Source organism: Camelina sativa, chromosome 18 (genome assembly GCF_030686135.1).
Source record: "Camelina sativa cultivar CO46 ecotype springtype chromosome 18, ASM3068613v1".
NCBI lineage: Eukaryota > Viridiplantae > Streptophyta > Magnoliopsida > Brassicales > Brassicaceae > Camelina > Camelina sativa.
This window is the reverse complement of record NC_141897.1, coordinates 20,523,814-20,550,131: the sequence shown is the minus strand read 5'-3', so window position 1 is coordinate 20,550,131 and position 26,318 is coordinate 20,523,814. Positions and strand designations below refer to the sequence as shown.

At 33.1% G+C, this 26,318-nt stretch overlaps 4 protein-coding genes, 1 long non-coding RNA gene and 1 pseudogene across 7 annotated transcripts; 4 read left to right on the top strand and 2 right to left on the bottom strand.

Annotated features, from left to right (window-relative positions):
- Positions 1–3,448: 3,448 nt before the first annotated feature.
- On the top strand, positions 3,449–5,342 carry LOC104762257 (NAC domain-containing protein 100-like). Its single transcript, XM_010485508.3, has 3 exons — positions 3,449–4,079; positions 4,206–4,483; positions 4,590–5,342. The coding sequence occupies exons 1-3, from the start codon at positions 3,893–3,895 to the stop codon at positions 5,139–5,141; spliced, it is 1,017 nt and encodes a 338-aa protein (XP_010483810.2). The 5' UTR covers positions 3,449–3,892; the 3' UTR covers positions 5,142–5,342.
- Positions 5,343–8,214: 2,872 nt separating this feature from the next.
- Positions 8,215–10,098, bottom strand: LOC104762255 (uncharacterized). Of its 2 annotated transcripts, XR_015588306.1 has the most exons (3): positions 9,647–10,098; positions 8,739–8,825; positions 8,215–8,632 (listed from the first exon to the last, which is right to left on the bottom strand). It is a non-coding gene; the product is annotated as an uncharacterized LOC104762255 (long non-coding RNA). The 2 variants fall into 2 exon arrangements; XR_763426.3 differs by lacking the exon at positions 9,647–10,098 and having other exon boundaries at positions 8,739–8,879.
- A 5,835-nt stretch (positions 10,099–15,933) lies between these two features.
- LOC104762254 (transcription factor MYB28) lies at positions 15,934–18,030 on the top strand. The gene is made up of 3 exons (XM_010485507.3): positions 15,934–16,433; positions 16,522–16,651; positions 16,827–18,030. The coding sequence occupies exons 1-3, from the start codon at positions 16,259–16,261 to the stop codon at positions 17,674–17,676; spliced, it is 1,155 nt and encodes a 384-aa protein (XP_010483809.1). The 5' UTR covers positions 15,934–16,258; the 3' UTR covers positions 17,677–18,030.
- Positions 18,031–19,899: 1,869 nt separating this feature from the next.
- LOC109130590 (uncharacterized) lies at positions 19,900–20,390 on the top strand. Its single transcript, XM_019240293.2, has one exon. The coding sequence runs from the start codon at positions 20,038–20,040 to the stop codon at positions 20,245–20,247; it is 210 nt and encodes a 69-aa protein (XP_019095838.1). The 5' UTR covers positions 19,900–20,037; the 3' UTR covers positions 20,248–20,390.
- Positions 20,391–21,410: 1,020 nt separating this feature from the next.
- LOC104762252 (ribulose-5-phosphate-3-epimerase, chloroplastic) lies at positions 21,411–24,102 on the top strand. Of its 2 annotated transcripts, none has more exons than XM_010485506.3 (10): positions 21,411–21,907; positions 22,263–22,377; positions 22,475–22,615; positions 22,709–22,822; positions 22,916–22,994; positions 23,081–23,190; positions 23,276–23,332; positions 23,444–23,513; positions 23,607–23,699; positions 23,899–24,102. In XM_010485506.3, the coding sequence occupies exons 1-9, from the start codon at positions 21,798–21,800 to the stop codon at positions 23,654–23,656; spliced, it is 846 nt and encodes a 281-aa protein (XP_010483808.1). In that variant the 5' UTR covers positions 21,411–21,797; the 3' UTR covers positions 23,657–23,699; positions 23,899–24,102. The 2 variants fall into 2 exon arrangements, with proteins under 2 accessions (XP_010483808.1, XP_019095884.1); XM_019240339.2 differs by having other exon boundaries at positions 21,422–21,907; positions 23,905–24,102.
- LOC104762253 (uncharacterized) lies at positions 24,007–26,295 on the bottom strand (annotated as a pseudogene).
- Positions 26,296–26,318: the final 23 nt, after the last annotated feature.

Below are 26,318 nucleotides of genomic sequence, written 5' to 3'. Positions count from 1 at the left end.
AAGCTGGTTGGTTTTAATCTTCATCGTCTCTTCAACATGTAGACACTTGGCCATTCGCCTAAATTTATGGTATTAGGAAATAAAAATGACGTGATAGATTATAAATATTAAGTTGACTACAATACAAAATCAAAGGCTTACGATAAGCGAAGAGACCAGAAGGTCTTTGCAATCGTTCATATTAATACGTGGTCTTGTCTTACTGGATAACGTCCTTAAATAGAAATATTAGTAGCTTTCTTACCACCTAATTTGCAACATCTTCTATAAGCAGAATTTTATTTTTATTTAGCCGACCATATTTAATTTTATAAACATATTTTTTATCAATTGAAAATATTATCGACTTGTTTGACATTTTGTGCATTCTAGTCGTCTATTTCTTTAATTAGGCGGGATTTTTTTAAAACAGAAAATAAATGTCTATTGCATAAAATATACTAGTATAGTATATAACTAACTAGCTAGGGTGAAAATACGAGTTTTGAGTGCGTATTCTCTAAACTCGTAACTAGCTAGGGTGAAATTACGAGTTTTGAGTGCGTGTTCTTTAGAAGCGTAGATAATCTTTCTTTTTACTATGTTTAGATACGTAATTGTGATAAATGCAGTGTCAGTGTGTCACTCTGATTTGGCTAAACTAAAGAGCAAACAAATGAACATGAAACAAGTTGTAGAGAATATGCTATATTCTTCTAACTTTTTTATTTATTTTTTTCGCTTTTTGTGATTTAGGTCAATTATACGTGAGATCCATTTTTTAGTTATATATAGTTAGTGTTTAATTAATAGACGTGAGGCGCCAACTTATGCATTATGTATTTTCATTGCATGAAAAGGTGCTACTTTTGAGTATATGGATAGATTATAGAACAATAAAAAAATGTAATAGGCGATGTCCCGCCATTTTCCTCAATCTTCGTTTGATATAAAAACTTATTTCTATAAATGTGGGAGTCACCAAATCGTTAGGAATTGTGATCATAGAAGTATCCCGCAATATTTGAATAAGACTTATCTAATCCAAATTTTGACAGTTTTTTTTTTTTGTTAAAGATATTAGTAGTGGACTAATCCAAATTAATTTTGATAGTTGGTTCGAGAAAGTTTATATACTACTTTTAAAGTTTACAAAACTCACAAATATCGTTAAGTGAATCTAATAAATTTAAAAGATGTTATTTAAAATTCTCACATTTCATACCTACGTTGCTAAAATAATATTGTTTAAAACTTTTAACATATCAATATCATACATACTTTGCTAAACTCCTCTTGAGTCTTATGTAAACTGTTTATAGGCGGTTGAAGGAAACGTAAAGTGTGAAAGAGATGGTTTAGATCACGAGATTGATAATATAAGCATATAAATAACTACTCGTACCAATAGAGATTTCTTTCTATTTGTAATTGTTATTGGAGATAAAAGAAAAAAAAAATCACGGGATGGTGAAATACTGAAATGTAAACTGTACGACAATCTTAATTGTTTGGTAAAACTCAACTATGCCAAAGATGATAAATGGAGATATATCTCGTGCTTATTATGTTCCACTTAATTTTAATATATGTATAATTATAGCAAATGGAAAGTAAGAAATGGTGCTGCCTAAAACTTTGTGCGTTATATTTTTCGAATTATATAAGTTTCTTATCAACCAATTTTATTACAATTAAAATGAAAATAAAAAGAAATGCTTTATTTTATTTTTTTTTTTTTTTTTAAAAACTTTATACATTTGACTGGTCCTTTCTTTCTATCATGGACAAAACAGTGTTGCATTTGGATTTTTTTTTTTCAATTCCATTTCCTTACAAACATAAATTATTTTTTTTCCATGGTTTCATTTTCTTGTATTCTCTATCAGAACCTGAAAAATGGACCACTCATAAATTTATTTGTCTACTAATTTGAATATTAGTTCAGATGCAACATTTAATGGCTTAATAACCAACATAAAACAGATTCTACCATATTATCATATTTTACTAAAACTAGTTAGTTCATATTAATTCTGCGTGAACAACGTATATTACAATTTTATCGGATAAAATTACTCATTAAAATTAGTATTTTTACTCACTTTATCGATCATAATTATTTTTGGCATCATGTTACAATCGTTGTAATGTTAAAATATTAAATTTAAATTACAATAGATATTTTATAGTATAATAAATGAATAAAGACTTCAGTAAGTTATTGAAAATAAAATGGTTGATACAATTTTCATAGAAAAATATATCTTCATACTAAGTTATGGAATCCGTCATATTTTTTGGAACATCAACAGACAGCTACATGTAAAAAGATATAACAACTGGAATCTAGGCGAACATCCACCCTGAACAGCTTTTCCAGTCCTAAATAAATGCTAATTGATACCAAAATCAAATTGTGTTAGAAGTACACCGAACCCACTTCACTCTTTAAAATACAAAGCTCTATGTATTTCTTTGACCTTTTCGAAGTGTTCTTTTTTTTTATAATCGTAATAAAACTTTCACGAATAAAGAACCAATCAAAGTACTAGCAGAGACATCATTTGTCAATCATGCCTTCTTGATTCTTCTTTTGGAAAGAGTTATAAAGTTAAATTATATTTATTGCTAAACATTACTATCTTACATATTAAATTGGTACCGAGTCATCTAAATTTCAACTTTTTAGTATTCTTATTTGCTTAACAAGCACGGACGACTTTCTAGTTAAAATTTGTAATTTGTTCGATCTCATAAAAGTTGTTAGATATGGTTACTAAATAAAAATATACAAAGATAGTTTATTTATCTAATTTAAAATATCTATTATAGATAAATGAAAAAAAAACTATAAATGAAATGTCAATACGAGAAACGTTTATTATATATATTTTGACGTCAGCATAGGTTAATATTCACAAACGAATAAAGAAAGATGACATTGCATCATAATTAAACTTTGGGATTTAGTTACGCAATTTCCACTTTCTTTATGAAATATATATCGAAAGCATGCTTGAACACCAAAGTATTTACTATTTTGATAGTCACTAAACAGAAACTGTTTCCACCATAAATATTTAAAACCAAAAAAAAAAGAAGTCAAAACCATATAGTTATTTCTCTGTAACTGATTTTTCTAAGGCATTCATGTCACTATATATTCATTGTATTACTTAACTGACGTAATAAGGTTGTAGATCATTCTTTGTATTTTTCAGTACAATTATAGTAACCATGCTTAATGCGTTAGATTCAAAGAATAACAATTATCCGTTCTCTTGTAAATTTGCAAATATATAGTATAATTTTCTAGTTCCTATAGCATCTAAAATATTTTTTTTTTTTAAAAAGGTCTGATCATTTATTTTTTCAAATTGAATTATTTTCTACGAATATTTTAAAAAAGCTTAGAAAAAGTTTTGTAAAAGGGGAAAGTGCTAAAACAACCTACCCAAGTTGCGTTACACACTACGTATCTTTCTCATCACACAAAAAAATGGGGAAATATATTTTTTCCTTTTCTTTCAAATTCTTAAAAAAACAAAACAAAATTATCGTTTTGACGTAATTTTCATATAATTAAGAAAATGAAATATTGAAAATTTTGTTTTTCTCCACTCCTTCAAAGTTTCAATCTTTATAGTTTCATTTGGCTCTTTTCCCTTTATATGTTTCCTCCTCTTCATCTTCCTAACCTTTCTCCCTAACTTCTCTGTTCATCTTTTTTTCAATCTCTATTTATAAAAATATATCATACATAGTATTCTCTAAATCCATATATCTCTTCAACAAAACCGTTTCAAGATCAAAATCAAGAAACGTATTTTTAAGTTTTGATTTTGAATTATCAACTTGTTGTTGTTTTATTTCAAAGGGTTTAAGGTTTCTTGGGTGGGGGGAAGAAACGATGGAGACTTTTTGTGGGTTTCAGAAGGAGGAAGAGCAGATGGATTTACCTCCAGGGTTCAGATTTCATCCAACAGATGAAGAACTCATAACTCACTACCTCCATAAGAAGGTTCTTGACATCAGCTTCTCAGCTAAAGCTATTGGTGAAGTTGATTTAAACAAATCGGAGCCATGGGAGTTACCATGTACGTTTTCAAGATCAACACCATACCAAGTTTTTTAACATTCTTTGTCTGAATCCAAACGAGTCTTCTTTTTGAGATCTTATGTTGTGGAAAGATTAATTTTTGGGTCTTTTTTTTGGTATACAGGGATGGCTAAAATTGGTGAGAAAGAATGGTATTTTTTCTGTGTGAGAGACAGAAAGTATCCGACCGGTTTAAGGACTAACCGAGCAACTGAAGCCGGTTATTGGAAGGCGACCGGGAAGGATAAGGAGATATACCGAGGCAAATCGCTTGTTGGGATGAAGAAGACACTTGTTTTCTATAGAGGAAGAGCTCCCAAAGGTCAGAAAACCAACTGGGTGATGCATGAGTACAGGCTTGAAGGAAAATTCTCAGCCCATAACCTGCCTAAAACCGCAAAGGTTAACCCTAAAAACCACCCAACAATTACTCTGTTTTCCCTATCCAAAATCCTCTGTTTCTCCTCTGTTTTCCTTTTGGTTTACTAATTTTGCTTTTTCTTTGCAGAATGAATGGGTGATTTGTAGGGTTTTTCAGAAGAGTGCAGGAGGGAAGAAGATCCCTATTTCAAGTCTAATCCGAATCGGTTCCCTTGGAACTGACTTTAACCCTACGCTTTTGCCCTCTTTAACCGATTCTTCGCCTTACAACGATAAAACCAAAACAGAACCTGTCTACGTGCCCTGCTTCTCCAACCAAACGGATCAAAACCAAGGAACCACAACACTCAATTGCTTCAGTAGCCCTGCTCTTAACTCGATCCAAGCCGACATTTTCCGTAGGATCCCACTCTATCAAACTCAATCCCTCCAGGTTTCCACGAATCTACTACATAGCCCGATTCTCGCGCAAGAACACTCAGTTCTACACGCTATGATCGAGAACAACAGAAGACAGAGCCACAAAACGATGAGTGTCTCCCAAGAAACCGGAGTTTCGACTGACATGAACACTGATATTTCATCGGATTTTGAATTCGGTAACAGACGGTTTTACCCTCAAGAAGATCCTTCTTCCTCCACTGGACCGGTTGATCTTGAACCTTTCTGGAATTACTGAAGAAAATTCAAAAGAGGTCTCATGTCCATTAATTTACTGTCAAAGAAAGTAAGAAAACTTTTTCACCTTTTAGTGTGGTGTGTTAAAAGTTCGTATAGATTATTATCATCTCAACTTCCACTATACTATACTCAATTTAAAGAAACGTTAAGTATATGATTTGATATTTGAACAAAAATTATATATATAATTTGATTACTCGTTTGGAGGAGGAGAGTCTACTAGGTATTTACTAATGATAAATATATAGTACCTAACAATCTTACATATTGTATTGGTAAATGGTGATAACCGTTGACACCATGTATAATAACGACGTTCTTGAATAAAGTATGCATTTGAATGAAAGAAATATTCAATTTGCCTATTGTATATATACACTTAGAACATCCATCTTTTTTAGTCAAGATTTCAGATTTCCATTGTGCTTACACTCGTTGTAAAATTGATTTCCACACCAATTATCACAATATATTTGGCTTTTCAAACAAACAGCAATAGTATTCCAAAAATAATATTTTACTTTTGAAACAATATTATAGCATTGGTAATAACCGACATATGGTGTAATTGATTATATTGGTAAGTGATTTTCAGAATAATTAACTGTTCTTTTGAGGTTCCTTTTCTTTACAACGTTTCATTTTTGCTGCTTGTTATAAACTGGCCTGTCTCATTTTCGGCTTAACATGTAGAAATGTAGAATATTCCAAGTTTTACTAAAGACACTTCAAATTTGAATTTTCTATTGTAAGAAAAAGCATCAAAAAATATAGAGAATAAGGTATGGTATATTCATATATGCATCCCTCATGTGGTTTATTAAAATTTTGGGAATGTATAAAGGGAAACACTATTTCCATGAATATAAAAACCTTAATTCACGTAACGTATCAATTAGTAGAGTTTCAAAAGCATCTCAATTCTAATACTACTCGTAAACAGATATGAAGAGAAATAAGTCTAATAGATTTATTAAGTCATATATCCTTTGACAAATAAAAAGTATATTTTTGTATTTATTAAAAACTGAATACGAAATAATTATCATATAACAATGCTATAGAATTCTCGTAAGAATAATTTTTTATATATAAAAAAAACTATAAAAGGTAACTTTATGAAATGATCCTTAGCACATCTTCTCTATCCATCTTTCCTTCGTCCCATGACGAATCTATTCCGTTATAAAGCTGTTATGCGTGATGCTTGAAATTTGTGTGTATTGTCTATATATTTATATTACGTAGCACATCTTTTTTATGTCTTATATTCTCTTCTTTTTTAATCGTTCGACATCATATATTCTTTGTAACCTCCATATATATACATTAGGTAAACCTAGTGATGCCTTCATGCCCATGTTAATCAGTCGTCCAATCCATTACCGTTTTGACTAAAACGCTTAAGAATCCTAAATCTAAACTCGGTATATATATAATTTTTTTTAGAAAACTATAGTATTGTTAGAGCTACAATTTGCTGCGGTATATTATTAGGTTATTTTTTTGGTATATCATTACAATGTCATCACAACAGTCACCAAATCCTTGTACAGAAAACTAATTAACTCTGCGAAGCTCTATCTGGCTATAATGGTGGACTAATGTTCATTGAAAGGTATTATTAGACAACCATATACATAAAATATGATTTAAAAAACTCAGGGATGAAAAATTATAATCGACATATCCTTTGTTTTATGACACACTTTGAATTACCAAACAATAGGCGAGGAGAGGTTGGATAGAGCCATAGAGGCACGTGATGGGTATGATCAGAACTAGAAATGAAATAAATTGAGTCCCACACGACATCTTCCTTAACACATCTTATTTAAACACATCTAATTTTTTTTTTTTTTTTTTCTCATTTCACTCACCTAGGCCCTAACCGTTTTGTCCTTTTTATTTTGCCCTTATTGATAATTCTTTCCCTTTTAGTTTCTTTATACTATGTAATATTCTCGTCATATTTTAAGTTAAATTTTGTAATACGTACTTCCATTCCATCGTTTTGATAAGATAATGGTGGATGCGAAATGGTTACAAAAATTGATTTGGGTTCATATCATCAAGAATACTATTTACTTTCTAGAATTAAGTTCTTTTTACAAATGAGCCAGTATAACCCAGAAAAATATGGAATACAAGATTCTATGTAAAAGTGACTTCCTCCTATATACGTGGTGAAAAAAAAAGACAAAGCATAAGAAAAAAACATGATATGTAATCTGCAGCAAAAAGAAGAAATTTGTTGGAACAGATATAAAACATTTAATATAAAAAAACACTCAGAGCTTATATCTTAAATCACACACACATATAAATGAAAAAAAAAAAAAAGAAGAATTACTAATACCTTACAACCATCCATTTTTACTTAATGACAAAATATATTTATAGCTAGTTTCCCAAACCGAAAGGAGGGTTGGATTAAAATTTGTATTTTTCTAACTTGGACTGCGTATATTTATATTTATATATGTAAGATGATTTTGAAATCTTATGTTCAAAGTTAATTGCGGGTTTTACATGGATACGTATTTTAACCACACTTGTCATAATTAGATGTTAATTGTTCACCAGTTTATTTCCATTTGCAAAAACAATTTATCCTTCTTTCTTAATAATTTAATAATATGATCACCTCCCAAAAGTATAAAACAGTGTAATAAGAATCAAGAGCTCGGTACGGTATAAAAGAGTGATCAACCATATAATTTTCCTAACTTTTGTTTTTTTCTCAGAAAAGTAGACTACATATTACATGAACTACTTCCATTTGTGATTTTAGTAAATTGATTGTAGAAAGGATTTTGCTTGGACCTAAATAGGTATGGGTCTAGTGGCCGGGGAATGAGCATCATTAGTGGAGTACCATTCCTAAGTTACTCACAAATTAATTAATCATATAATTAATACTAATTTAAGTAAAACAATCCTAAGAGTATTTTTGCAAAATCATTCATTTACTAGAGAACTCAAAGAAGGTTGCTCAATCTTTTAAATAATAATTTTTTAATTTATGTTTAGTAATTATCAAACTTTAATAATCTAAAATGACAAAACAATTATTAAAAATTTTATATTACATAAAACTTTGGAATCTTAAACATATTTTACAAACTTTGGAATATTAAACATATTTTACAAAATTCAAAATAGAGGTTTCTTTTTTATGGCTTTGTTATATTTACATGTGAAAACTATTGTAAGATACAAAGAAGCAGAGAGGTTTTTTTTTTGTGTTCTTCCATAATTTAGTATATTACCTTTTGTTGCAGAGTAGATGGAACCAACATAAAGCTATACAACTCCAGCAATAGAAGACATGAACACGATGTTCCCACTTCCGGAAGTCTTAAGCAGAGGATGCGCAAGCTGGCTCAGATGATAAGCAGATTCTAAGTTGGTCGAAATATGAAACGAGAAATCCTCTGCTGTATAGTCCACCGTCGGCTTTGACCGAATAGCTCCCACATTGTTTATCTTATGATCAAAAGAATTCATTAAAACCAAGATTTTGGGGTAAGTGATGAAGAGTACATAAACCCCATTGTCATGCTGATTTTGGGGTAAGTGACGAAGAGCATACCTTTTCAACTACGAGAATCCACTCCCAATGTCAAGCTGATGAACACCCCTCTTCACCATTAAACCCCATTGTCCAGTTGGTATAAACCTCGCACAAAACATGGCAAAAGAGTGAATGTTAATCACACTATAACATTAACAAAACATCAAGCAAAAAATCAACTGTACTCCTAACAACAACACGCGGGTCACAATAAAAAAAACATCTAACATTCTCACAATCAAACAAGACAACAAACGGTTAAACCCTATACTACTAAACAGACATGAGAAGTTCATACCTTTTGATCATAGAACAACAGTCTGAACAACAATCAAACAAGACAACAAACGGTTAAACCCTATACAACAAAAGTTCACTGTCTTGTAAAGCACCATAAATCGGAAAGTGTTATTGTTTGTACTATTAGCATTCCTGCTATCACTACGTAATGAAAAACTCATTGTGAAAACATAGTCTAAGCATAAATATCAGACTTAGCAAGGTTTTCTATTGCTACTCAGCTGTTTTCTCATCAGAAAAGCTGATAAGAACCAGAATCAATATCTTCCTTTATTCCTCTCTAAATCTGAATACAAGTGACAAACACAGGACAACCAAACGAAAGAGTCCTAAGGTGAATTCTAGAGCATCCTAAGCTCTCCCCATGTCCCAATCAAACTAATCCATTTCAATTCCCTACCTAATCAATAAATCTAACAACTTCACAAGTCAGTAGTTGACTTCAAGATTGATAAACAATAACTCTAAAATCTGATAGCCAAACCATATCTGAATTTGAGAAAACATATGAAATCTTACACGGAGTTCACTAAAGCCAAAAAGGGTAAATTCACAATCCAATACTAATCAAATATTTCACACAAACTTTATAACTAGACAAACAGAAACACAAAAAAAAAAAGTACCATTGTCTTGGCCCCAACAAGAAAAGGGAGGAAACATCTCGTCTCAGAAACTCCAGAATCCACTCTTCTCTTGACCCAATTCTTCACATGATCATGCAGAATCAAACCTTTCTTGACTCGGTCCGATTGATTCTGTTTCCGGATAAAAGCAGTGACTCCATTGGAAATTTTGATCGACGTCACTGACCTCTTCCTCCGGCAATTGTTCCCCGTTGCTGTCTCCGACTATGTTTCCGGTGAATCGATAAATTGGCTAATTCAATCGATGTCGGGAATCGATTGAATTTCCTGAATTTTGGATGAATTGCATCTTCTATCGCGTTCAGAAGGAGAGAGAAGAAAGAGAGAGTCGGGAAGAAGAGAGAAGAAATGGAAAAAAAAAAAAAAATTATAGTCCACCATACGCCACGTCGCGGTTCTCTGACGGTTGCTCAATTGCTTCCCAAAGCAACGATTCTTCTTGGACTCGAAAATAGGTTTTTTTATTGGGAAATTGGGGCCCAATAGTGAGAGCAACTCAAAGAGTACTGCCCAGTAAAGATGGTCTTAGTGTTTTAATGACTACTATGGTTATTACATTAATTTTTCAAAACTAGGAATTTTGGTTTCATGATTTTAATAGTTTTGTGATTTGTAAACATATGTATTAACTGTTTGTTTTCGGAACCAAAATGGGAAATCTTGAACTTGAGTAAAACCGGTATTGAACCAAAATTATAAGTGAGCATACAACAATTCATACAACAACAAAAAAAAGCTCTAACGTAGAGAATAGGTCCAGTAAAAGCCCAAAATGACCCAGCCACTGATGCACTTATCAATCTTGCACACAACTCACGCAAAGAAACACGGATATATACATACCAATCCTAGGAGCTTTTGAACAGACGTCTTCGAACCAGGTCAAATTTGTTGGCAAACTAGATCGAACCGTGGTTTTTGGTTTCAAGATGATTACGCGTCAGCTATTAAAAGTTGGATTCGCTAGAAATCAGTTGCGGCCACTAGATAAACATGATCAGTAGCAGATACGTGGTTTTGCTCGATCATCTTGCTCTGATTATATTTTCCAAGTGTTTGGTCCAGTTCAACTCGTAATTAAGACTTATAAGATATCTTCTACTTCAAATGCACCCAAAAAAAAATACCTAAACAAATAAACAATGTGTTAATCACATGAAAACCTAAAAGACTTTAGGCAAGTAAGAAAATTAGGCTACATCAGATTCATCTTATATTAAATAAATGATATTTTCTAATTAAGAAAATTTGAATTAATCTTAGTTGACACATAAATTTATAGTTGTGTCGAATACGTATAACATAATCCCCATATATCACAGATGAACTCGTACACATATACCAATCAAGTTTTGATTTATCTAGTTGTACTATAAAAATCAGACAAGAATTTTTTTTATAATATATATATATATATATTATTTTATCAGAAGGTGTGTTACAATTAAAAAATTGCATGCAAGAGGAAACCCACAAATAGACTAGATACTTTATTAAAGCGATGATTCATCTGACATCCTCATTTATTTATTTTGTACTTGGATATTCTGTTTGGCGACAAAATATCCATCATCTTGTAATCTCTCATGTAATAAACAAACCTGTAGATTAAAAAATAAAAACTGAAATACCAAAACAAACAGCTATATGAGCTATATCAGCTATGTATACATAACAAAACTGATATAAGGTAAACATATATGTATATTAATTAACAAAATATTACAATATATATATATATAAAGAAAAAAGAAATGCCAAGAGTAAGAGAACCGCATAAATCTTACCCAAGAGTACCCACCTCCCCGTCATTTCTTTACTTTTCAATTTTTGTTTTTGTCTAAAAAGTAGCTAGCTCTTCATGTTGTGGTCTTTTAATTAGCTACGCCAAATTCACTTATTATATAAATATAATCCTGAAATGATAGGCAATTATAATCTTTTAGAAAATGTTGCATAATCTTTGAAAGAAAATGTATATCGTAGGAATAAATTGAGAGAAAAGAACAATAACTACTCCTAAAATTATGAAAATATGTTATTTTTTGAAACAAGTTCTCTTTTTTCTTCTAAAACATGGATCAATTTAAAAACATACGGAATATATTTATATATGGGAAGTTTGTATTACTGCATTTGAATAAACCAAGAGGCGTGAATGTCCTTGCAAGTACCAACATTTATTATGATATTCATTTTTGTGTCTGATTAACAATTGTAGAAATGCAGCATAAATCAAAATTGTGTTAATTAGACAAAACTGGTAGATAATCTAATAATACCAAATTCCTCCAATTTTGTGCCAACGTAACCTGTCGTAGTTGATAGCACAGAGTCCTGTCAAAATGCCGGGTCCCTCTTTACCATGCTTTTTCTTGTTTTCTCCGTATCAATTGCGAAATAGTTTGTTCAAACTCGTAATAACCACGAAAATGACAACTCTTGGAACGAATACAGTTTGGACTTTGGAACCTGTAAGAAGATTTTATCATGGTTCCTAGGTATTCGGAACTCCGAAGGAAATAGGAATCTCCGAGGAGGGCAGCCAACTCAAAATACCCACAAAAGAAACTTGACCATAGAAATTTTTATTTGTCTAACAACAAAAAAATGAGAGCATTGTCAAAAAAAAAAAAAAAATGAGAGCAAGTGGATTCGTTCAAATTTCGACATGAATCTTTTCTTAATTATTATAGATAGGTTTATAATATTTTAGCCCCCCCCCCCCCCCCCACCCCCTATACACTTGCATTTGTCTGTTGCATCAGTGTTGGAGAATCTTACGCCCACTTGTGCCTGTAATTACGGCTAAATGCATTAGTTCATTCTCATTTCAATAACTGATGGTGGTGATTGGCAATCATATACCAGTGTGATATAAGGATATCGCTTTCATTATGAGAAATTATCAAAACAATGTTTAAAAATATACTTTCAATTTTATTATATCGTTTTTAATATATATCCACTATTTTATGATATTTTAAGTTTTTAACTATTAACTATATAACCCCTTTCTCCACCTGTTAAACTTTGTGTACCATTTTTTGTTACAAATCAGACCAGTTATTTTTCTCGACAATAACCTAATTTATGCATGGGTTTCTGATGATCCCACTACAGTAAAAGTAAGAAGAAGAAAAAAAACATTGTTCTTTTCAGGTCAACAGTAATAAAAAGGTTTATTCAAAAAAAAAATCAAATAATAGATCCAACCACAGCAGTATTATTTTAAAATTCAAACAAATATGTGCCAATGGTGTATAGTATTTATATTGATTAAAAATATATAGATGTTTGTTGGACGCAACTACTCGACCACTATACGCTAAAAAGCACTAACGCATCATATCCTTGCGCACCACCACCAGGCGACACCAGGCCACAAATAGTTGCATTGATTAAATAAATTTATACTACTGAGTAAACGATCAAGAACCTTTAGGGCATCATTCATCAGGCTGGTGTCTTCCAAAGATCTTCCGATGCTTAACCAGGCTGGTGTCTTCCAAAGATCTTCCGATGCTTAAATCAAACGTAAATTTAACAGTATGGTAAGAAATTAAGTGCATGAGATGATATGCAGTTATTTTTAGATTTTGAATAGCTAAGTGATGTTTTACCAAAAATATGTATTTTCAGTTAATATAGGTATTTTTAGTATGATTAAAAACTACTCAGCGATTTAGCGTATAGTATTTATAGAATTGTCTTGATGTCTCATATTCGTTATATTTTAGGTATGATAGTGAGATGTATGAGCTTCCCTCCGCTTAATGATAACGATTTGCATAATTATTGATTGGTTTATAGTGATGATCCACAAGAATATATTTGTACCTCAAAATCTACGTAACGAGTTGTAATTGGTTGATTTAATAGATCAATCTTTATATATATATATATATGTATCCCCAACATATAACATGTAATTGTAAACGTATTGTTGTCATATTTGTCCCTATTTGTCATAACACTTTCTTTGCTAATAAAATTGTTTTTCTAACTATTCGTAGTTGGAAATGACAATTATTTGAAAGAAAAAAAGGAATTGAGACCATAGCTGACAGCACAACTGAAAATAGTGATCTCCTGTCAGGTCATTAAAGATCCCTTTCAAAGTAGACAAATATTCCTTTCTTATTCACATAAAGAAAATAGTTTTTAGAAGGAAAAAAAATGTTAAATGTAAAAAGGGGAAATTCCAACAGAAGAGCCTCTTCAAATTTTTACTTTTTGGGGTGTGTGGATGTTTCTTATTACGTTTGGGCTTTACTTTAGCTATTAGCTATACATCCTACATGGTTTCCAATCAAGAATGGTTGAAGGTTATCTATCATCTCAACTTACGGATACAATCATGTTGTTATTATGTTTTATTTCAAGTCTAATTATATGCACATGAACCATATATGCATGACAACTGAATCATGAACTAATACAAATTATCTTTTATTCTAATTAATATTCCCGATATTTGCAAGTATACAACGTTACTAAGTAACGTACGAGTCCTAATTCTACGTCCGGATTCAGAATCAGTAGTGGCTTTATGAACGAAACTAAATATTAGGCGTGAAGAAGTGTTTAATCATCTTTAACCAAAAAAAAAAGTGTTTAATCATGATCCAAAAGGTAAAACATAAAGATGATCAACTAAAATTAAAAAAAAAACAAAAAGAAGATCAACTTCGTGTGTGTTGTTTGACCAGAAAAAAACAATTTCGTGTGCTGTTCGGATTAATATAACAAAAGGTATATATATATATATAACCGTAACAGATAACAGTGACAGCAGGAAAGCATAAACAAATTTTCGAAGAATGCTAGAGACACTTGACTGTGGTTTTGAGTAGAGATAACAGACAAATGAACCCCAAAAGCAACATTTTCAGAGTATAAAAAATTATGAAGCAAGTTTTTAGAGTCACTAAATAAAAAAAGGGTTTGCACCTAATCAAAATTATAAAGCAAGTTGTTATAAGAACTGAAGCAATCTAAAATATTCGAATAAAATTAAGGATTGGAGATGAGTTATCGTTTTCGAGGTAAACGAAAGTACTCAAATTTGGTTGACATTTAGAGATTGCTATGGTTTTGGTCAAAGGAAGGAAGTAAGGAACTACGTTTAAGTGAAGCCTCTTCTTATGGGACCATGGTCGACATGTATAATTGACAAGACCAAGCGGATCTTAGGAAGATAAGTTGGTCCAAAAGAATCAATGACTAAAATTTACCAAATAGAAAAGAAAAAGGCATCAGTGACTAACAATCCAAAACTGGTAAATGATAACGCATATTGTTTCAATATGACACTCTTAGATCCTTCTTCATGTAGTCTTTTTACACATTGAGGAGGTTGTGGTTAGTTTCCATTTCAGTCATTAAAGATTTAATTATCGAATAAATAGAAAATTACTTTTGTTACAAGAAAAAGAAAAAGAAAACTATAGACAATGGAAATGAGAATATGTGAGAGAGGTTGTAACTCGTAAGAGACGAACAATAATAGAAGAAGAAGAACAACCAAAAGTGGCGAACAAATAGGACCCAACGCTGGGGGGAAAAAACACGTGATGTTACATTCACCCGTCAACTCTAACTGATCAACAATAATGTTAAGGAATTGCTCCTTAAAAAATCATTAATGTACATCACTTTCTCGCTTGACTAGTACGTCCTAGAATACATAACATCTTCTTCTTTTTGCTGCATTTGCCTTTATAAAAACTTATATATTTGATAGTTATTTATGTTTTATAAACCACACATGGCACATATTTAATCAATACCCAAATATTTGCACATAATACAATCGGATCCTTAAAAGTAATATATATATATATATATATATAATGTATATTTGCAAAAGTCCATTTAGTTCTTCCCCCTCCGACCCTCCATATTGGAACTATGACTCAGTTCTACAATAATAATTAAAGTAAATATAATTTTATAATTAACTTAAACTGTTTTGTCCTAGGGAAATTGAATATGCAAGAATATAGTACATTTACGTGCAGAAAATTTTATAATATGTCATCTCGTATAAGTGCATTCCCCTCTAGCTAATTTAAAAACTTCAAAATAAAATCAAATTAATATCTAATATACAACGTCGCTTTTCAAACATTGATCTTATTAAAAAGATTTACTACTTTAGCTTTGATAAACTTATCTATTTATATAATTAAATAATTTATTAATTACCAAAATATCTAAAAAATAATTTAGTATGTATGTACGTTATATATAGAGGAGCTCGCGATCGTAAGCTCACCACTATCACACAAGTCGTTTAGTCATGCCTCTTGGTTCATCTTCACAAGCTTCTTGATAGCTCTAATTAGTGTTTTGCTATTAAAAAAAAAAAAAAGAAGATTGTACGTAAAAAAAATGAAAACACGTAGCAGCTGTGTGGGTAGGATCCAACAACGTTTCTCGATCTGTTTAATATTCCGATGCATCAGAGTTCTCATTAACAGATCTATTTCTTTCTTATCTAGTTGAACAATATCCTCTGAAATTTTAATTTTCAAAATATTTATATATTTCTCTATTTTTAAATATTGAGTGTTTGTGAGAGATTATATGAAATTTACCCATTATTGGTCATATATATATCGGAAAAAAATGTCAAGAAAGCCATGTTGTGTCGGAGAAGGGCTCAAGAAAGGGGCGTGGACCACCGAGGAGGATAAGAAACTCATATCCTACATCCACGACCACGGTGAAGGAGGCTGGCGCGACATTCCCCAAAAAGCTGGTTTGTACATGCACACACATCTATACATGATTAAATAGTTTTTTTTTAATTTAAAAAACAAATAATGATGAAGATGGTGTTTGATTAGGCTTGAAACGGTGTGGAAAGAGCTGTAGACTGCGATGGACCAATTACCTTAAACCTGAGATCAAACGAGGCGAGTTTAGTTCAGAAGAAGAGCAGATTATCATCATGCTTCATGCTTCTCGAGGCAACAAGTATGTTTCTATGTTTATATATATAACAAAAAAAAAATGTGTGCGCGTGTATCGATCCGATGGAATGTATAGTGAAATGCATGAAATAAATTTGTATAATATTTAGTTTAAATTGAAGACATGATCATCATCTTAATTCTGTCTTCGGTTTATCTATTCATCTTCTTTCCTCTAGGTGGTCGGTCATAGCGAGACATTTACCTAGAAGAACGGACAACGAGATCAAGAACTATTGGAACACCCATCTCAAAAAACGTTTGGTTGAGCAGGGTATTGATCCCGTGACTCACAAGCCACTAGCTTCTAATTCCAACCCAACGGTTCATGAGAATTTGAATACCCTAAATGCCTCTAGTCCCGACAACCAATACTCACGGTCGAGCTCAATGCCTTCTCTGTCTCCACCTCTATCCGGTTGCAACATGGTTTCCGAGGTGACTGAGTTAAGCAGCAATGATGGAACACCAATTCAAGGCGGCGGTTCCTTGAGTTGCAAGAAAAATTTCAAGAAATCGAGTTCTACATCAAGGCTATTGAACAAAGTTGCAGCTAAGGCCACTTCCATTAAGGATATTTTGTCGGCTTCCGTGGAAGGTAGCTTAAGTGCTACTACAATATCACATGCAAGCTTTTTCAATGGCTTCTCTGAACAGATCCGCAGTGAAGAGGATAGTTCTAATGCATCCCTGACAAATCTCGCTGAATTTGATCCCTTCTCCCAATCATCATTGTACCCTGAGCATGAGATCAATGCTACTTCTGATCTGGACATGGGCCAGGATTATGATTTCTCACATTTTCTCGAAAAACTTGGGGTTGGTAACCACGATGAGGAGAACAATATGAATGTCGAGTACAACCATGATATCCTTATGTCCGATGTTTCCCAAGAAGTCTCATCAACTAGCGTTGACGATCAAGACAACATGGTAGGAAACTTCGAGGGGTGGTCAAATTATCTTCTTGACCATGCCAATTTTATGTATGACACCGACTCAGATTCCCTCGAAAAGCATTTCATATGACTCTTCCTATCCAAGCAAAAAGGTTTCAAACTATCTGAAGACGTATATCAATGGTTCTATATCGATCCGAGGCTTACTATAACTCGCTCCATGGAGGTGTTGTGTATGTATCTAGTATTTGGGTTGGTCCAAGGTCGTCTCATGGTTAATAATCCCAAGTTATTAATACGTTGCTAAATAAGGGATATCCGCAAGACAAAAAAAAAAAAGATGTTTGAGTTTAGGGTTTCTCTTACATTGAGAACCATTCATGTAACCTCGCGAATCAACTGAGAATCGATTTGCGCGCATGGGCCACGATGTTTGATACTATAATATCGTTATAATAATAAAGCTTGTTTTATTTATCTTAAATAATTTTGTATTAGTAGTGTCCATTATAATCATCAGTGCGGCTTGTAGTCATCATTATGCTCCTTTTTGGCTTTAATGCTCTTCTTTATGATTAATTCATTTATTAATTGACTCTAACTTTTCATGGCATGAAAATAGTGGTACTGGTACCTTTCGTTGGATTTGAACCGACCACAACACATCCCTCTTTCCGATGAATATAACTATTGTAGAATGAATAAGAAATGTTAAAAATAGTGATAATTTTTTTTCTAATTGCGTAAACGAAAAAGACATTGCAAGAGAAGTGAATTTGTGTGGTCAATAAACAATTTATACATGAAAGCCAAATTAAGATCACGAGGTGAGTTAGAGAGCTCTAATATAATTTATGATCCGACATATTTTGTCTGAAAACAAAGTCGAATCTTGATACAGTAACAATGTAATTTTTATTACTCTATCTTGTTTCAAATTAATTGTCTTAATTTTTTTTAGCGTATATTAAAAATATTTAATTGTTATGTTTTAGTACTCTTGATTAATGTATTTTATTTATTTATTTGCAATCATCAATTAATAAACTAAAAAGTAAAATTTTAAAATTTAATCTAAAATGTATTAAAAACATAAAACGACAACTAATTAGTAAAAAAAGGAGGATAATATTTTTAATGAATATTTTATAATATAAAGTATTATGTGCATATTGTTTTGACTATACAATGAATTTGAATTATAAATTTCACTTCTTGTGTGATATAATTTTTATTTATTCATCTCAATATTAAAATTTTCTGACCTTAACATCTTTACAAAAACATAATTTCATATCATAATGCACTCACTAATTCCAAATAAAGAAAAAGACTGATAAGACTAGTTAGAGTATTTTCTTTAAAAAAATTGGACAAATAGTTCGGAGGAGTCTTACTCACTTTACATAATTGGCCTTTAGACCCACTCATCCCTCAATCATGTTTTGTAAAGAAAAAAAAAAAGAATTGTAAAATACCCCTATGATCTTATTAAGAGGCACAAAAACAATTCAACTTACCAGTTACGAGACCAGTTATCATCGTGATTGCTCTCGACCCCATATATACATCCTATGTGTCTTGTGCATATATAGATCATCATCAGGAACTCTACATTTGTTTTATTTTATTCGCAGTACACTTTTATATCAGAATCATATGTTCCACCATCCTCCACAGTCCACGAGTGGTTCGTTATCATATCATGATGCACAACTTTACTTTGATAAAGATTATATGGATATATTATTTATACATAATAGGTTTTATAATCTTAAGCACGTTTTTGCTATATATGTCTCTTTTGTCGGCGTGTGGTGGAATTTCTAATCTAATTACGTAAGGTGATACTTATTGATGATACTAACCCTTTTGATTTTACAGGTTGTAAAAGAGCCCAAGCCACTTACATTACTATTTTAAAGAATGTGAGTTGGGGTGTACTGTCTTTTAAAACCCAATCCAATCCAATCCAATTTTTTTTCTTTTTGTCACAAACAAACTTTGTTTAACAATTGAACGATACATTTATGATTTATGTACCATCTATATAACCCAAAATTATAAGTGCTAACCAAAAAAAAGGAAGATGCTTTTGTTAACCGACTTAAAATTAATGAAGCACTGAGATATTATTTAGGACCAACTGCACAAACATAATTAGGCGTAATGCTAATGGGCTTAACTTAAAAGGCTAAAATAGTATTGTAACGGATGTGGAGAGCCGTGTGATGTATTCAACACCTTAATAAATGGTAGTTAAATCAATCACGTTGTAAATATAAAGATTGTACAGCAAACTAGTCACTTTTACGAGGTAGTTTGAATCAGTTCAAGTAATGCAGAGATCTTGGGAAGCATCACTTGACACTTGTTGACCAACGTTTTGAGTCGGCTCTTTTCTCTCTCTATAAATTAGCCATTTCTCAATCTACTTTTTTAACACATTCTCAAACCTCCAAATTCTTGAACAAAATATCATTCGAAAGAAATGAGTGGAAAAGGCAGCAGCAGCGGTGGAGATGGAGGAAAGAGCGGTGGCGGTAGTGGAAACGGTGGAGGAGGTAAAAGCGGTGGAGGAGGAGGTAACATGGTCGCACCAGGGACAAAGGGAGGTGCATACATCTCAAGAGGTGGATTTGAGAGTAACCCTCAAGGTTACTTTAGTAATCTGCATGGTAGTGGACAGAGCAAGAAGTGAGTGATGACTTCGAGTACAATCATGAGCCATCTTCTTTTCATCTAATTCTCTAGTTCCTTGAATAAAAATGCAATGAAGTTCAAAACTTCAATTAAGTATTGAATAAATGAGTTTTGAATAAATGAGTTTTATCTTTATGATCATTTGTGTTATTGATTCGTTTCCACTCTTCTTATTTTCCTAAAATCAATCTCGGTAGTGGTCGTCATGAAACATTCTTCTATGGGAAGATATATAAAGAGAGCAAACAAAGATCATTGGCCTTCTTGGATCAAATAAATGGTCCTAGAATGTACTCCCTCTGTTATAAAAGTTGATGTTTAGAATCTTTTACACATTTTAAGAAAATAATGATTACTGAGTTTAAATATATTTTTTCTTTGACTAAAAAAATATTCTTTAATTTTAAACTAATAAGATAACATGGTAGCACCAGGGACAAAGGGAAGTGCATACATCCCAAGAGGTGGATTTGAGAGTAACCCTCAAGATTACTTTAGTAATCTGCATGGTAGTGGACAGAGCAAGAAGTGAGTGACGATGACTACAAGCAAGCATGAGCCATCTTCTTTCATCTTATATTCTCTAGTTCCTTAATAAAAAATGCAATGAAGTTCAAATAAAGTATTGAATAAAAATTATTTTATCTTTATGATCATTTGTGTTCTTGCTTCGTTTCCACTCTTCTTATTTTCTTAAATCAATCTCGTTAGTCGTCGACTCGTCATGAGAAATATGCGTCTATGTGAAGATATAAAGAGAGCAAACAAAGATCATGGATCAAATATAATATGGTCCTAGAATGTAATATCAGCACAACTACCAAAACTATTAAATCTGGTTCAGTTTCAGATTTGTGTATACTGTTGACAAAAAATATATGATTTTGGACAATTGAATTTCATACATGTTATTTGGTCAATTGTTTGAAAGTCATATACATTGCAAATTGACTCTTGAATTCTTATTAGTTTATCACTGTTATATATTTTATTCAAATTATTAGTAATGACCTAAAACACTGTTTTTATTATTAAAAAAAGTTTAGTTTGTAGTAAAAGTATATATATATATATATATTTTTTTTTTTTTTGTGCACAAAAATATATTTTCTTTTTTGACATAATTTTAAAAGAAATATCTAGAATAATTATATTTTTGGCAAAAAAAGACCATTCCCACAAATATTACAAGTCATGCCCCCATGGATACAGAGCCAACCGTTTGAGATAAGCTGCATCAGCATTGGATCATCCGAAGAGGGTAAGGAAGACGTTACCCACGAGACCTCAATCACACGTGGCGGATTCTCAGATATTCTCTTTCTCTCTCTTTTATATTTTTTTCCTGGGAAATAAAGTTTTCGTTTTTTTGTTTGTTTGTTTGTTTGTTTGTTTGTTGGGTTTGAGAGGGAGAGAATTTGGTTGTAGAGGAGACAAAAGCAAGAAGATTTTGGGGTTTTGAATCCATTCTCATTACCCTATAACCCACCCAACTCTTTTCAGGATTCTAAGTGAGAGAAGAAACTTGAAATCTCTGATTTTTTGGATATGTCGAGCTCAGCCGCTTCCTTGTGTTGTTCATCAACTCAGGTCAATGGGTTTGGTCTTAGGCCTGAAAGGTCCCTTCTTTACCAACCCACTTCCTTTTCTTTCTCCAGGTATATATTCTGCTGCTCTTTCAGAGTCCCTACAATCGAAAGTTCATTCCTTTTTTCTTTTCCTTTGAGGCTTTGATTTTGATGATTGGAATCCAAATCTTGAATTTTTGATCGGTGTGACACTAAATACAGTTTTGTTGTTGTTACTACGATTGCTCGGAGTCAGAGATTGGTTTGTTTAGTATCGTTGAATTGAAATTTGCTGAATTTATGTGGTAACTGAAGATTGTTTGATTTGTATCATTATGTCTTTCTTGTGTTTGTGGATATGTCCTGTTTGATCTCGAGAGAGCTACTCTGCATTTACTGTTATCCTCAATTGACACTAACTTTGGTATGTAAAAACTTTTTGCAGAAGGAGAACTCATGGAATTGTCAAGGCTTCAGCTCGGGTTGATAAGTTTTCCAAAAGCGATATCATTGTTTCTCCCTCAATTCTCTCGGCTAACTTCGCCAAATTAGGCGAGCAGGTTTATTGTTGCCCTCCTTTTAGATTTGCTGTTTCGATGACTTCCTGTTTCTCTCTATCTCCATTTCACTCTTTTTTGTTTCTCTGGTTTCTTTCAGGTAAAAGCAGTGGAGTTGGCAGGCTGTGATTGGATTCATGTTGATGTGATGGACGGTCGTTTTGTTCCCAACATTACAATTGGACCTCTCGTGGTTGATGCTTTGCGTCCTGTGACAGATCTCCCGTTGGATGTTCATCTTGTAAACACTTGTTCCTTTTCTTATTTGTTAGTACATTATATGGTTTCTTGGTGTTCAAAGTCACATTTCTGATTAAACATTCTTTGAAACCAGATGATTGTTGAACCTGAGCAGAGAGTTCCGGATTTCATCAAAGCAGGTGCTGATATAGTCAGTGTGCATTGTGAACAGCAATCAACCATCCATTTGCATCGTACCGTCAATCAAGTACTGATATTTTCATGCTTCTGCTATAAACTTTTTAATTTGATGGAGTATTCTTACGCTAATCATACCATGTGATGCTACAATGGTGTTTAGATCAAAAGCCTAGGGGCTAAAGCTGGAGTTGTCCTAAACCCTGGAACCCCATTGAGTGCAATAGAATATGTTTTGGATGGTGAGTTTTTCTATCCTAATAGCACTTGCTTTGGCAAGAGACGATAAGGTTATTCTCATTGGAGTATTATTTGTTTCTGAAATCAGTGGTGGATCTGGTCTTGATAATGTCGGTCAACCCCGGGTTTGGTGGACAGAGCTTTATCGAAAGCCAAGTAAAGAAAATCTCGGACTTGAGAAAAATGTGTGCAGAGAAGGTATCAATCAGATAACTTCTCTCCTAGTGAAATACTCTTCTCTTCTCTTCTCTTCTCTTCTCAAAACATTATCTTGTTGTTTTAGGGAGTAAACCCATGGATTGAAGTTGATGGTGGTGTCACTCCAAAGAATGCATACAAGGTGAAGCTCGAATACTCTTCCCAGTTTCATCTTTAACTCACATTTTCCTGCTGTAGATATTTGTGTGTCCTAGAGTTCTCTAGAATATGAATCTTTTGTGGGCTGTGATAGGTTATTGAGGCTGGAGCAAATGCTCTAGTAGCTGGATCAGCTGTATTTGGAGCTAAGGACTACGCAGAAGGTATAGAGATGAAACCGATGTATACTTTCTCAGTTTAGCCAGTAGGAAGATGTTCTAACATTGGTTCTGTTTGTTTGTTTGAAAAATCTGTAGCTATAAAGGGAATTAAGGCAAGCAAGAGGCCAGAAGCTGTAGCTGTGTAATGCGAAGAAACAACAAGCGAAAAAAAGACTTTATTAAACTTAGGTTAATGATTTCCCCGTATCCGTATAGTCCATGTTTGTATCTTACTATTTTGCTCGCAGTACAAAAATTTGAGTCTTGAAAACTAAAATTCGCAAGTTTGTGCCTTGTCTGTTTGCTGTTTCTTCCATTTCTTGGTGAGAAAATTTGTTTCCGGGGTTTCTCTATGGTTTGACCTGAATTGCAATGACTTTTATTTCAGGAACAGTTAAGGTCAAAGACGATCACCCAGATGTTGTCATTGTCTCCAATTACCATAAAATCCATAAGAATCAAACTCAATATTTTCAATGTATACTACTCTGTACCATTGTCTTGTAAATTGATGCAGATTCTATATATTTTGCAAATATGCTGTTACATATGTGTTTTTGACTTTGGAAAATAAAGCATTTTCATTTCTCTAGCGACTCTCCCCCTGAAATTCAGTGACAATCACTTTGCTCGATCTTGTGCAAAAGCTTTATCCTTATATACAACCAAGAGCCTGAGATTGAACCAAAAAATCATGAAGCTCGTAAGATTGACTTGCTGCTAATTAGCTGATAGTTCCCAAACGGCTTGGATTGGTCAAGAAACAAGCTGATCTTAGATATCCATTCTCTTCGTAAAACCTGGCTAGCAATTGATTCGCCAAAAGGTTAGGCAATGTCCCAGTTTAGATCATATCACAGTGCAACATCATTGTATCGGTAATACGTTTTTCTTGGAGATGACCCTTCAACATCGAAATGTAACTCCATATGTCAGGGGTTATCCCACCAGATCTCATGTCTGAGAAGCACCTGCTAGCTCGAAGAATGTAGCCGTTCTGACATAACCCTTGGATCAAGCATGTAAAACCCACATGATTCCAGGAGCTCCTCTGAACAAGGGATTTACCGGTCACAGCTTGATTGTTTTCCAGATAAAAATCAATGGCATCAGACATTCTCCCTTCTTTCCAGAATCCATCTACTAAGCAAGCGAGCGTGTGATCATTAGGGTGGATTCCAGCCTCTAGCATGTCACTGTACAGCTTTAGTGCTTCTTTCATCTTGGCCTCCTTGAAGTGTGCATCAATCAAAGCTGTGTAGGTCACAACATCAGGAATTATACCTTTGATGGTCATCTCCGAGTACAAGCCAATTGCAGCTTTTATGTTTCTCACTTTGCAGTAACCGTCGATCAAAATAGAAAAGGTTAGGATGTTGGGTTCTATGCCACTTGCTGTCATCTCTGAGCACAAATCCAGAGCTTTCTCCATATTGTATTCTTTACAAAACCCATGAATCAATGAATTGTAAGTCACAGAGGTTGGGAAAATTCTCTCATTCTTCATCCTCTGAAATAACTGATTTGCTTCTGCTAGCCGATCTTCACTACAAAGCCCGTTGATAAGTATAGTATAAGAGAATACATTGGCACAAGATTTAAACTTTCCATCTCGGAAAGCAATCCCATTGCTTCCAACATATCTCCTGATCTGCACTGTCCATGAATTAAACAGTTATAAACATATAAATTAGGATCAACTCCAAACTTCACCATATGCACCAAAAGGCTCCTCGCAGCAACCAATTCACGCGCTTTGCAAAAACCATCAACCAATGTGCCAAAAACAACAACATTTGGCAACAGTTCAGCAACCTTGATCTCCTTATACAATGTGTAAGCTTGTCTCAGGTTATGGATCTTGCAGTAACCATCAATCATTGCACTGTAAGTAAACAAGTTTGGAACAACGCCATGTTTCTTCATCAATCTGAACATTTTCTCTGCTTCCTCCATCTTATTTTCCCTACACAGATCACGGATATATATGGTATAGATATAAACATTCGGCTTGATCCCTAACGAAGTCATCTCATCAAGGAGTTTCTCTTTCTTGGAAGATAAACCTTGTTTGAAACAGCATTGAAACAAAACAGAGTAAATGTGGACATCAGGGACCAAACCACGAGAGATCATAAGTTGGTAATCAGCCCAGACTGAATCAAACCTTTCCTTTCTAACCAATCCATTCAAAATCGCAAGAAAAGCTTTCGAATCCGGTGAACAACTCATCTCTCGACTCACCCAAAGAGCTTCTTCAAACAAACCCATCTCTAAAAGCTCCATAATCAATAGACTAAACACCCCAAGACTAAAATTCTCACCCTGAATATCTTCGAGAGCATTGAAAACTCTATAAGATATATCAGTCGGCTCACTGTGGCGCCTGAGACTTTCCATGAGGCTTTTTATCAAACACCTGGCGAGCATATACTTCTGAGCTCCGGTCAAAATGTGAATCACTTCCGAAATATTTCGAAGATCCTTTTTCTTCGAGATCTCGAGTCTCGTAGACGCTTTGAACAGCTTGAGCGCTTCTTCCGTGGATCTGCATTTCAGTATTGCTTCCGCTAGACTCGAAGAAGAAGAAGAAGAAGACGACAAAGAAGCCAACAAAGATGCTGAATTTGACAGAGAAGGAGACTGAGATAACAATCTGATGGTGAAAAATTGAAACTTGTAGATGTAAGTTCTATGTTGAAGAAGCAAAAGCTTCAACATCTGGAGAAGAGAATGGTACAAAGTCCTCTGATTCTGAGAAAACTACACCTTCTTCGTAGAAGAGCGGTACAATACTATCATCGGTTT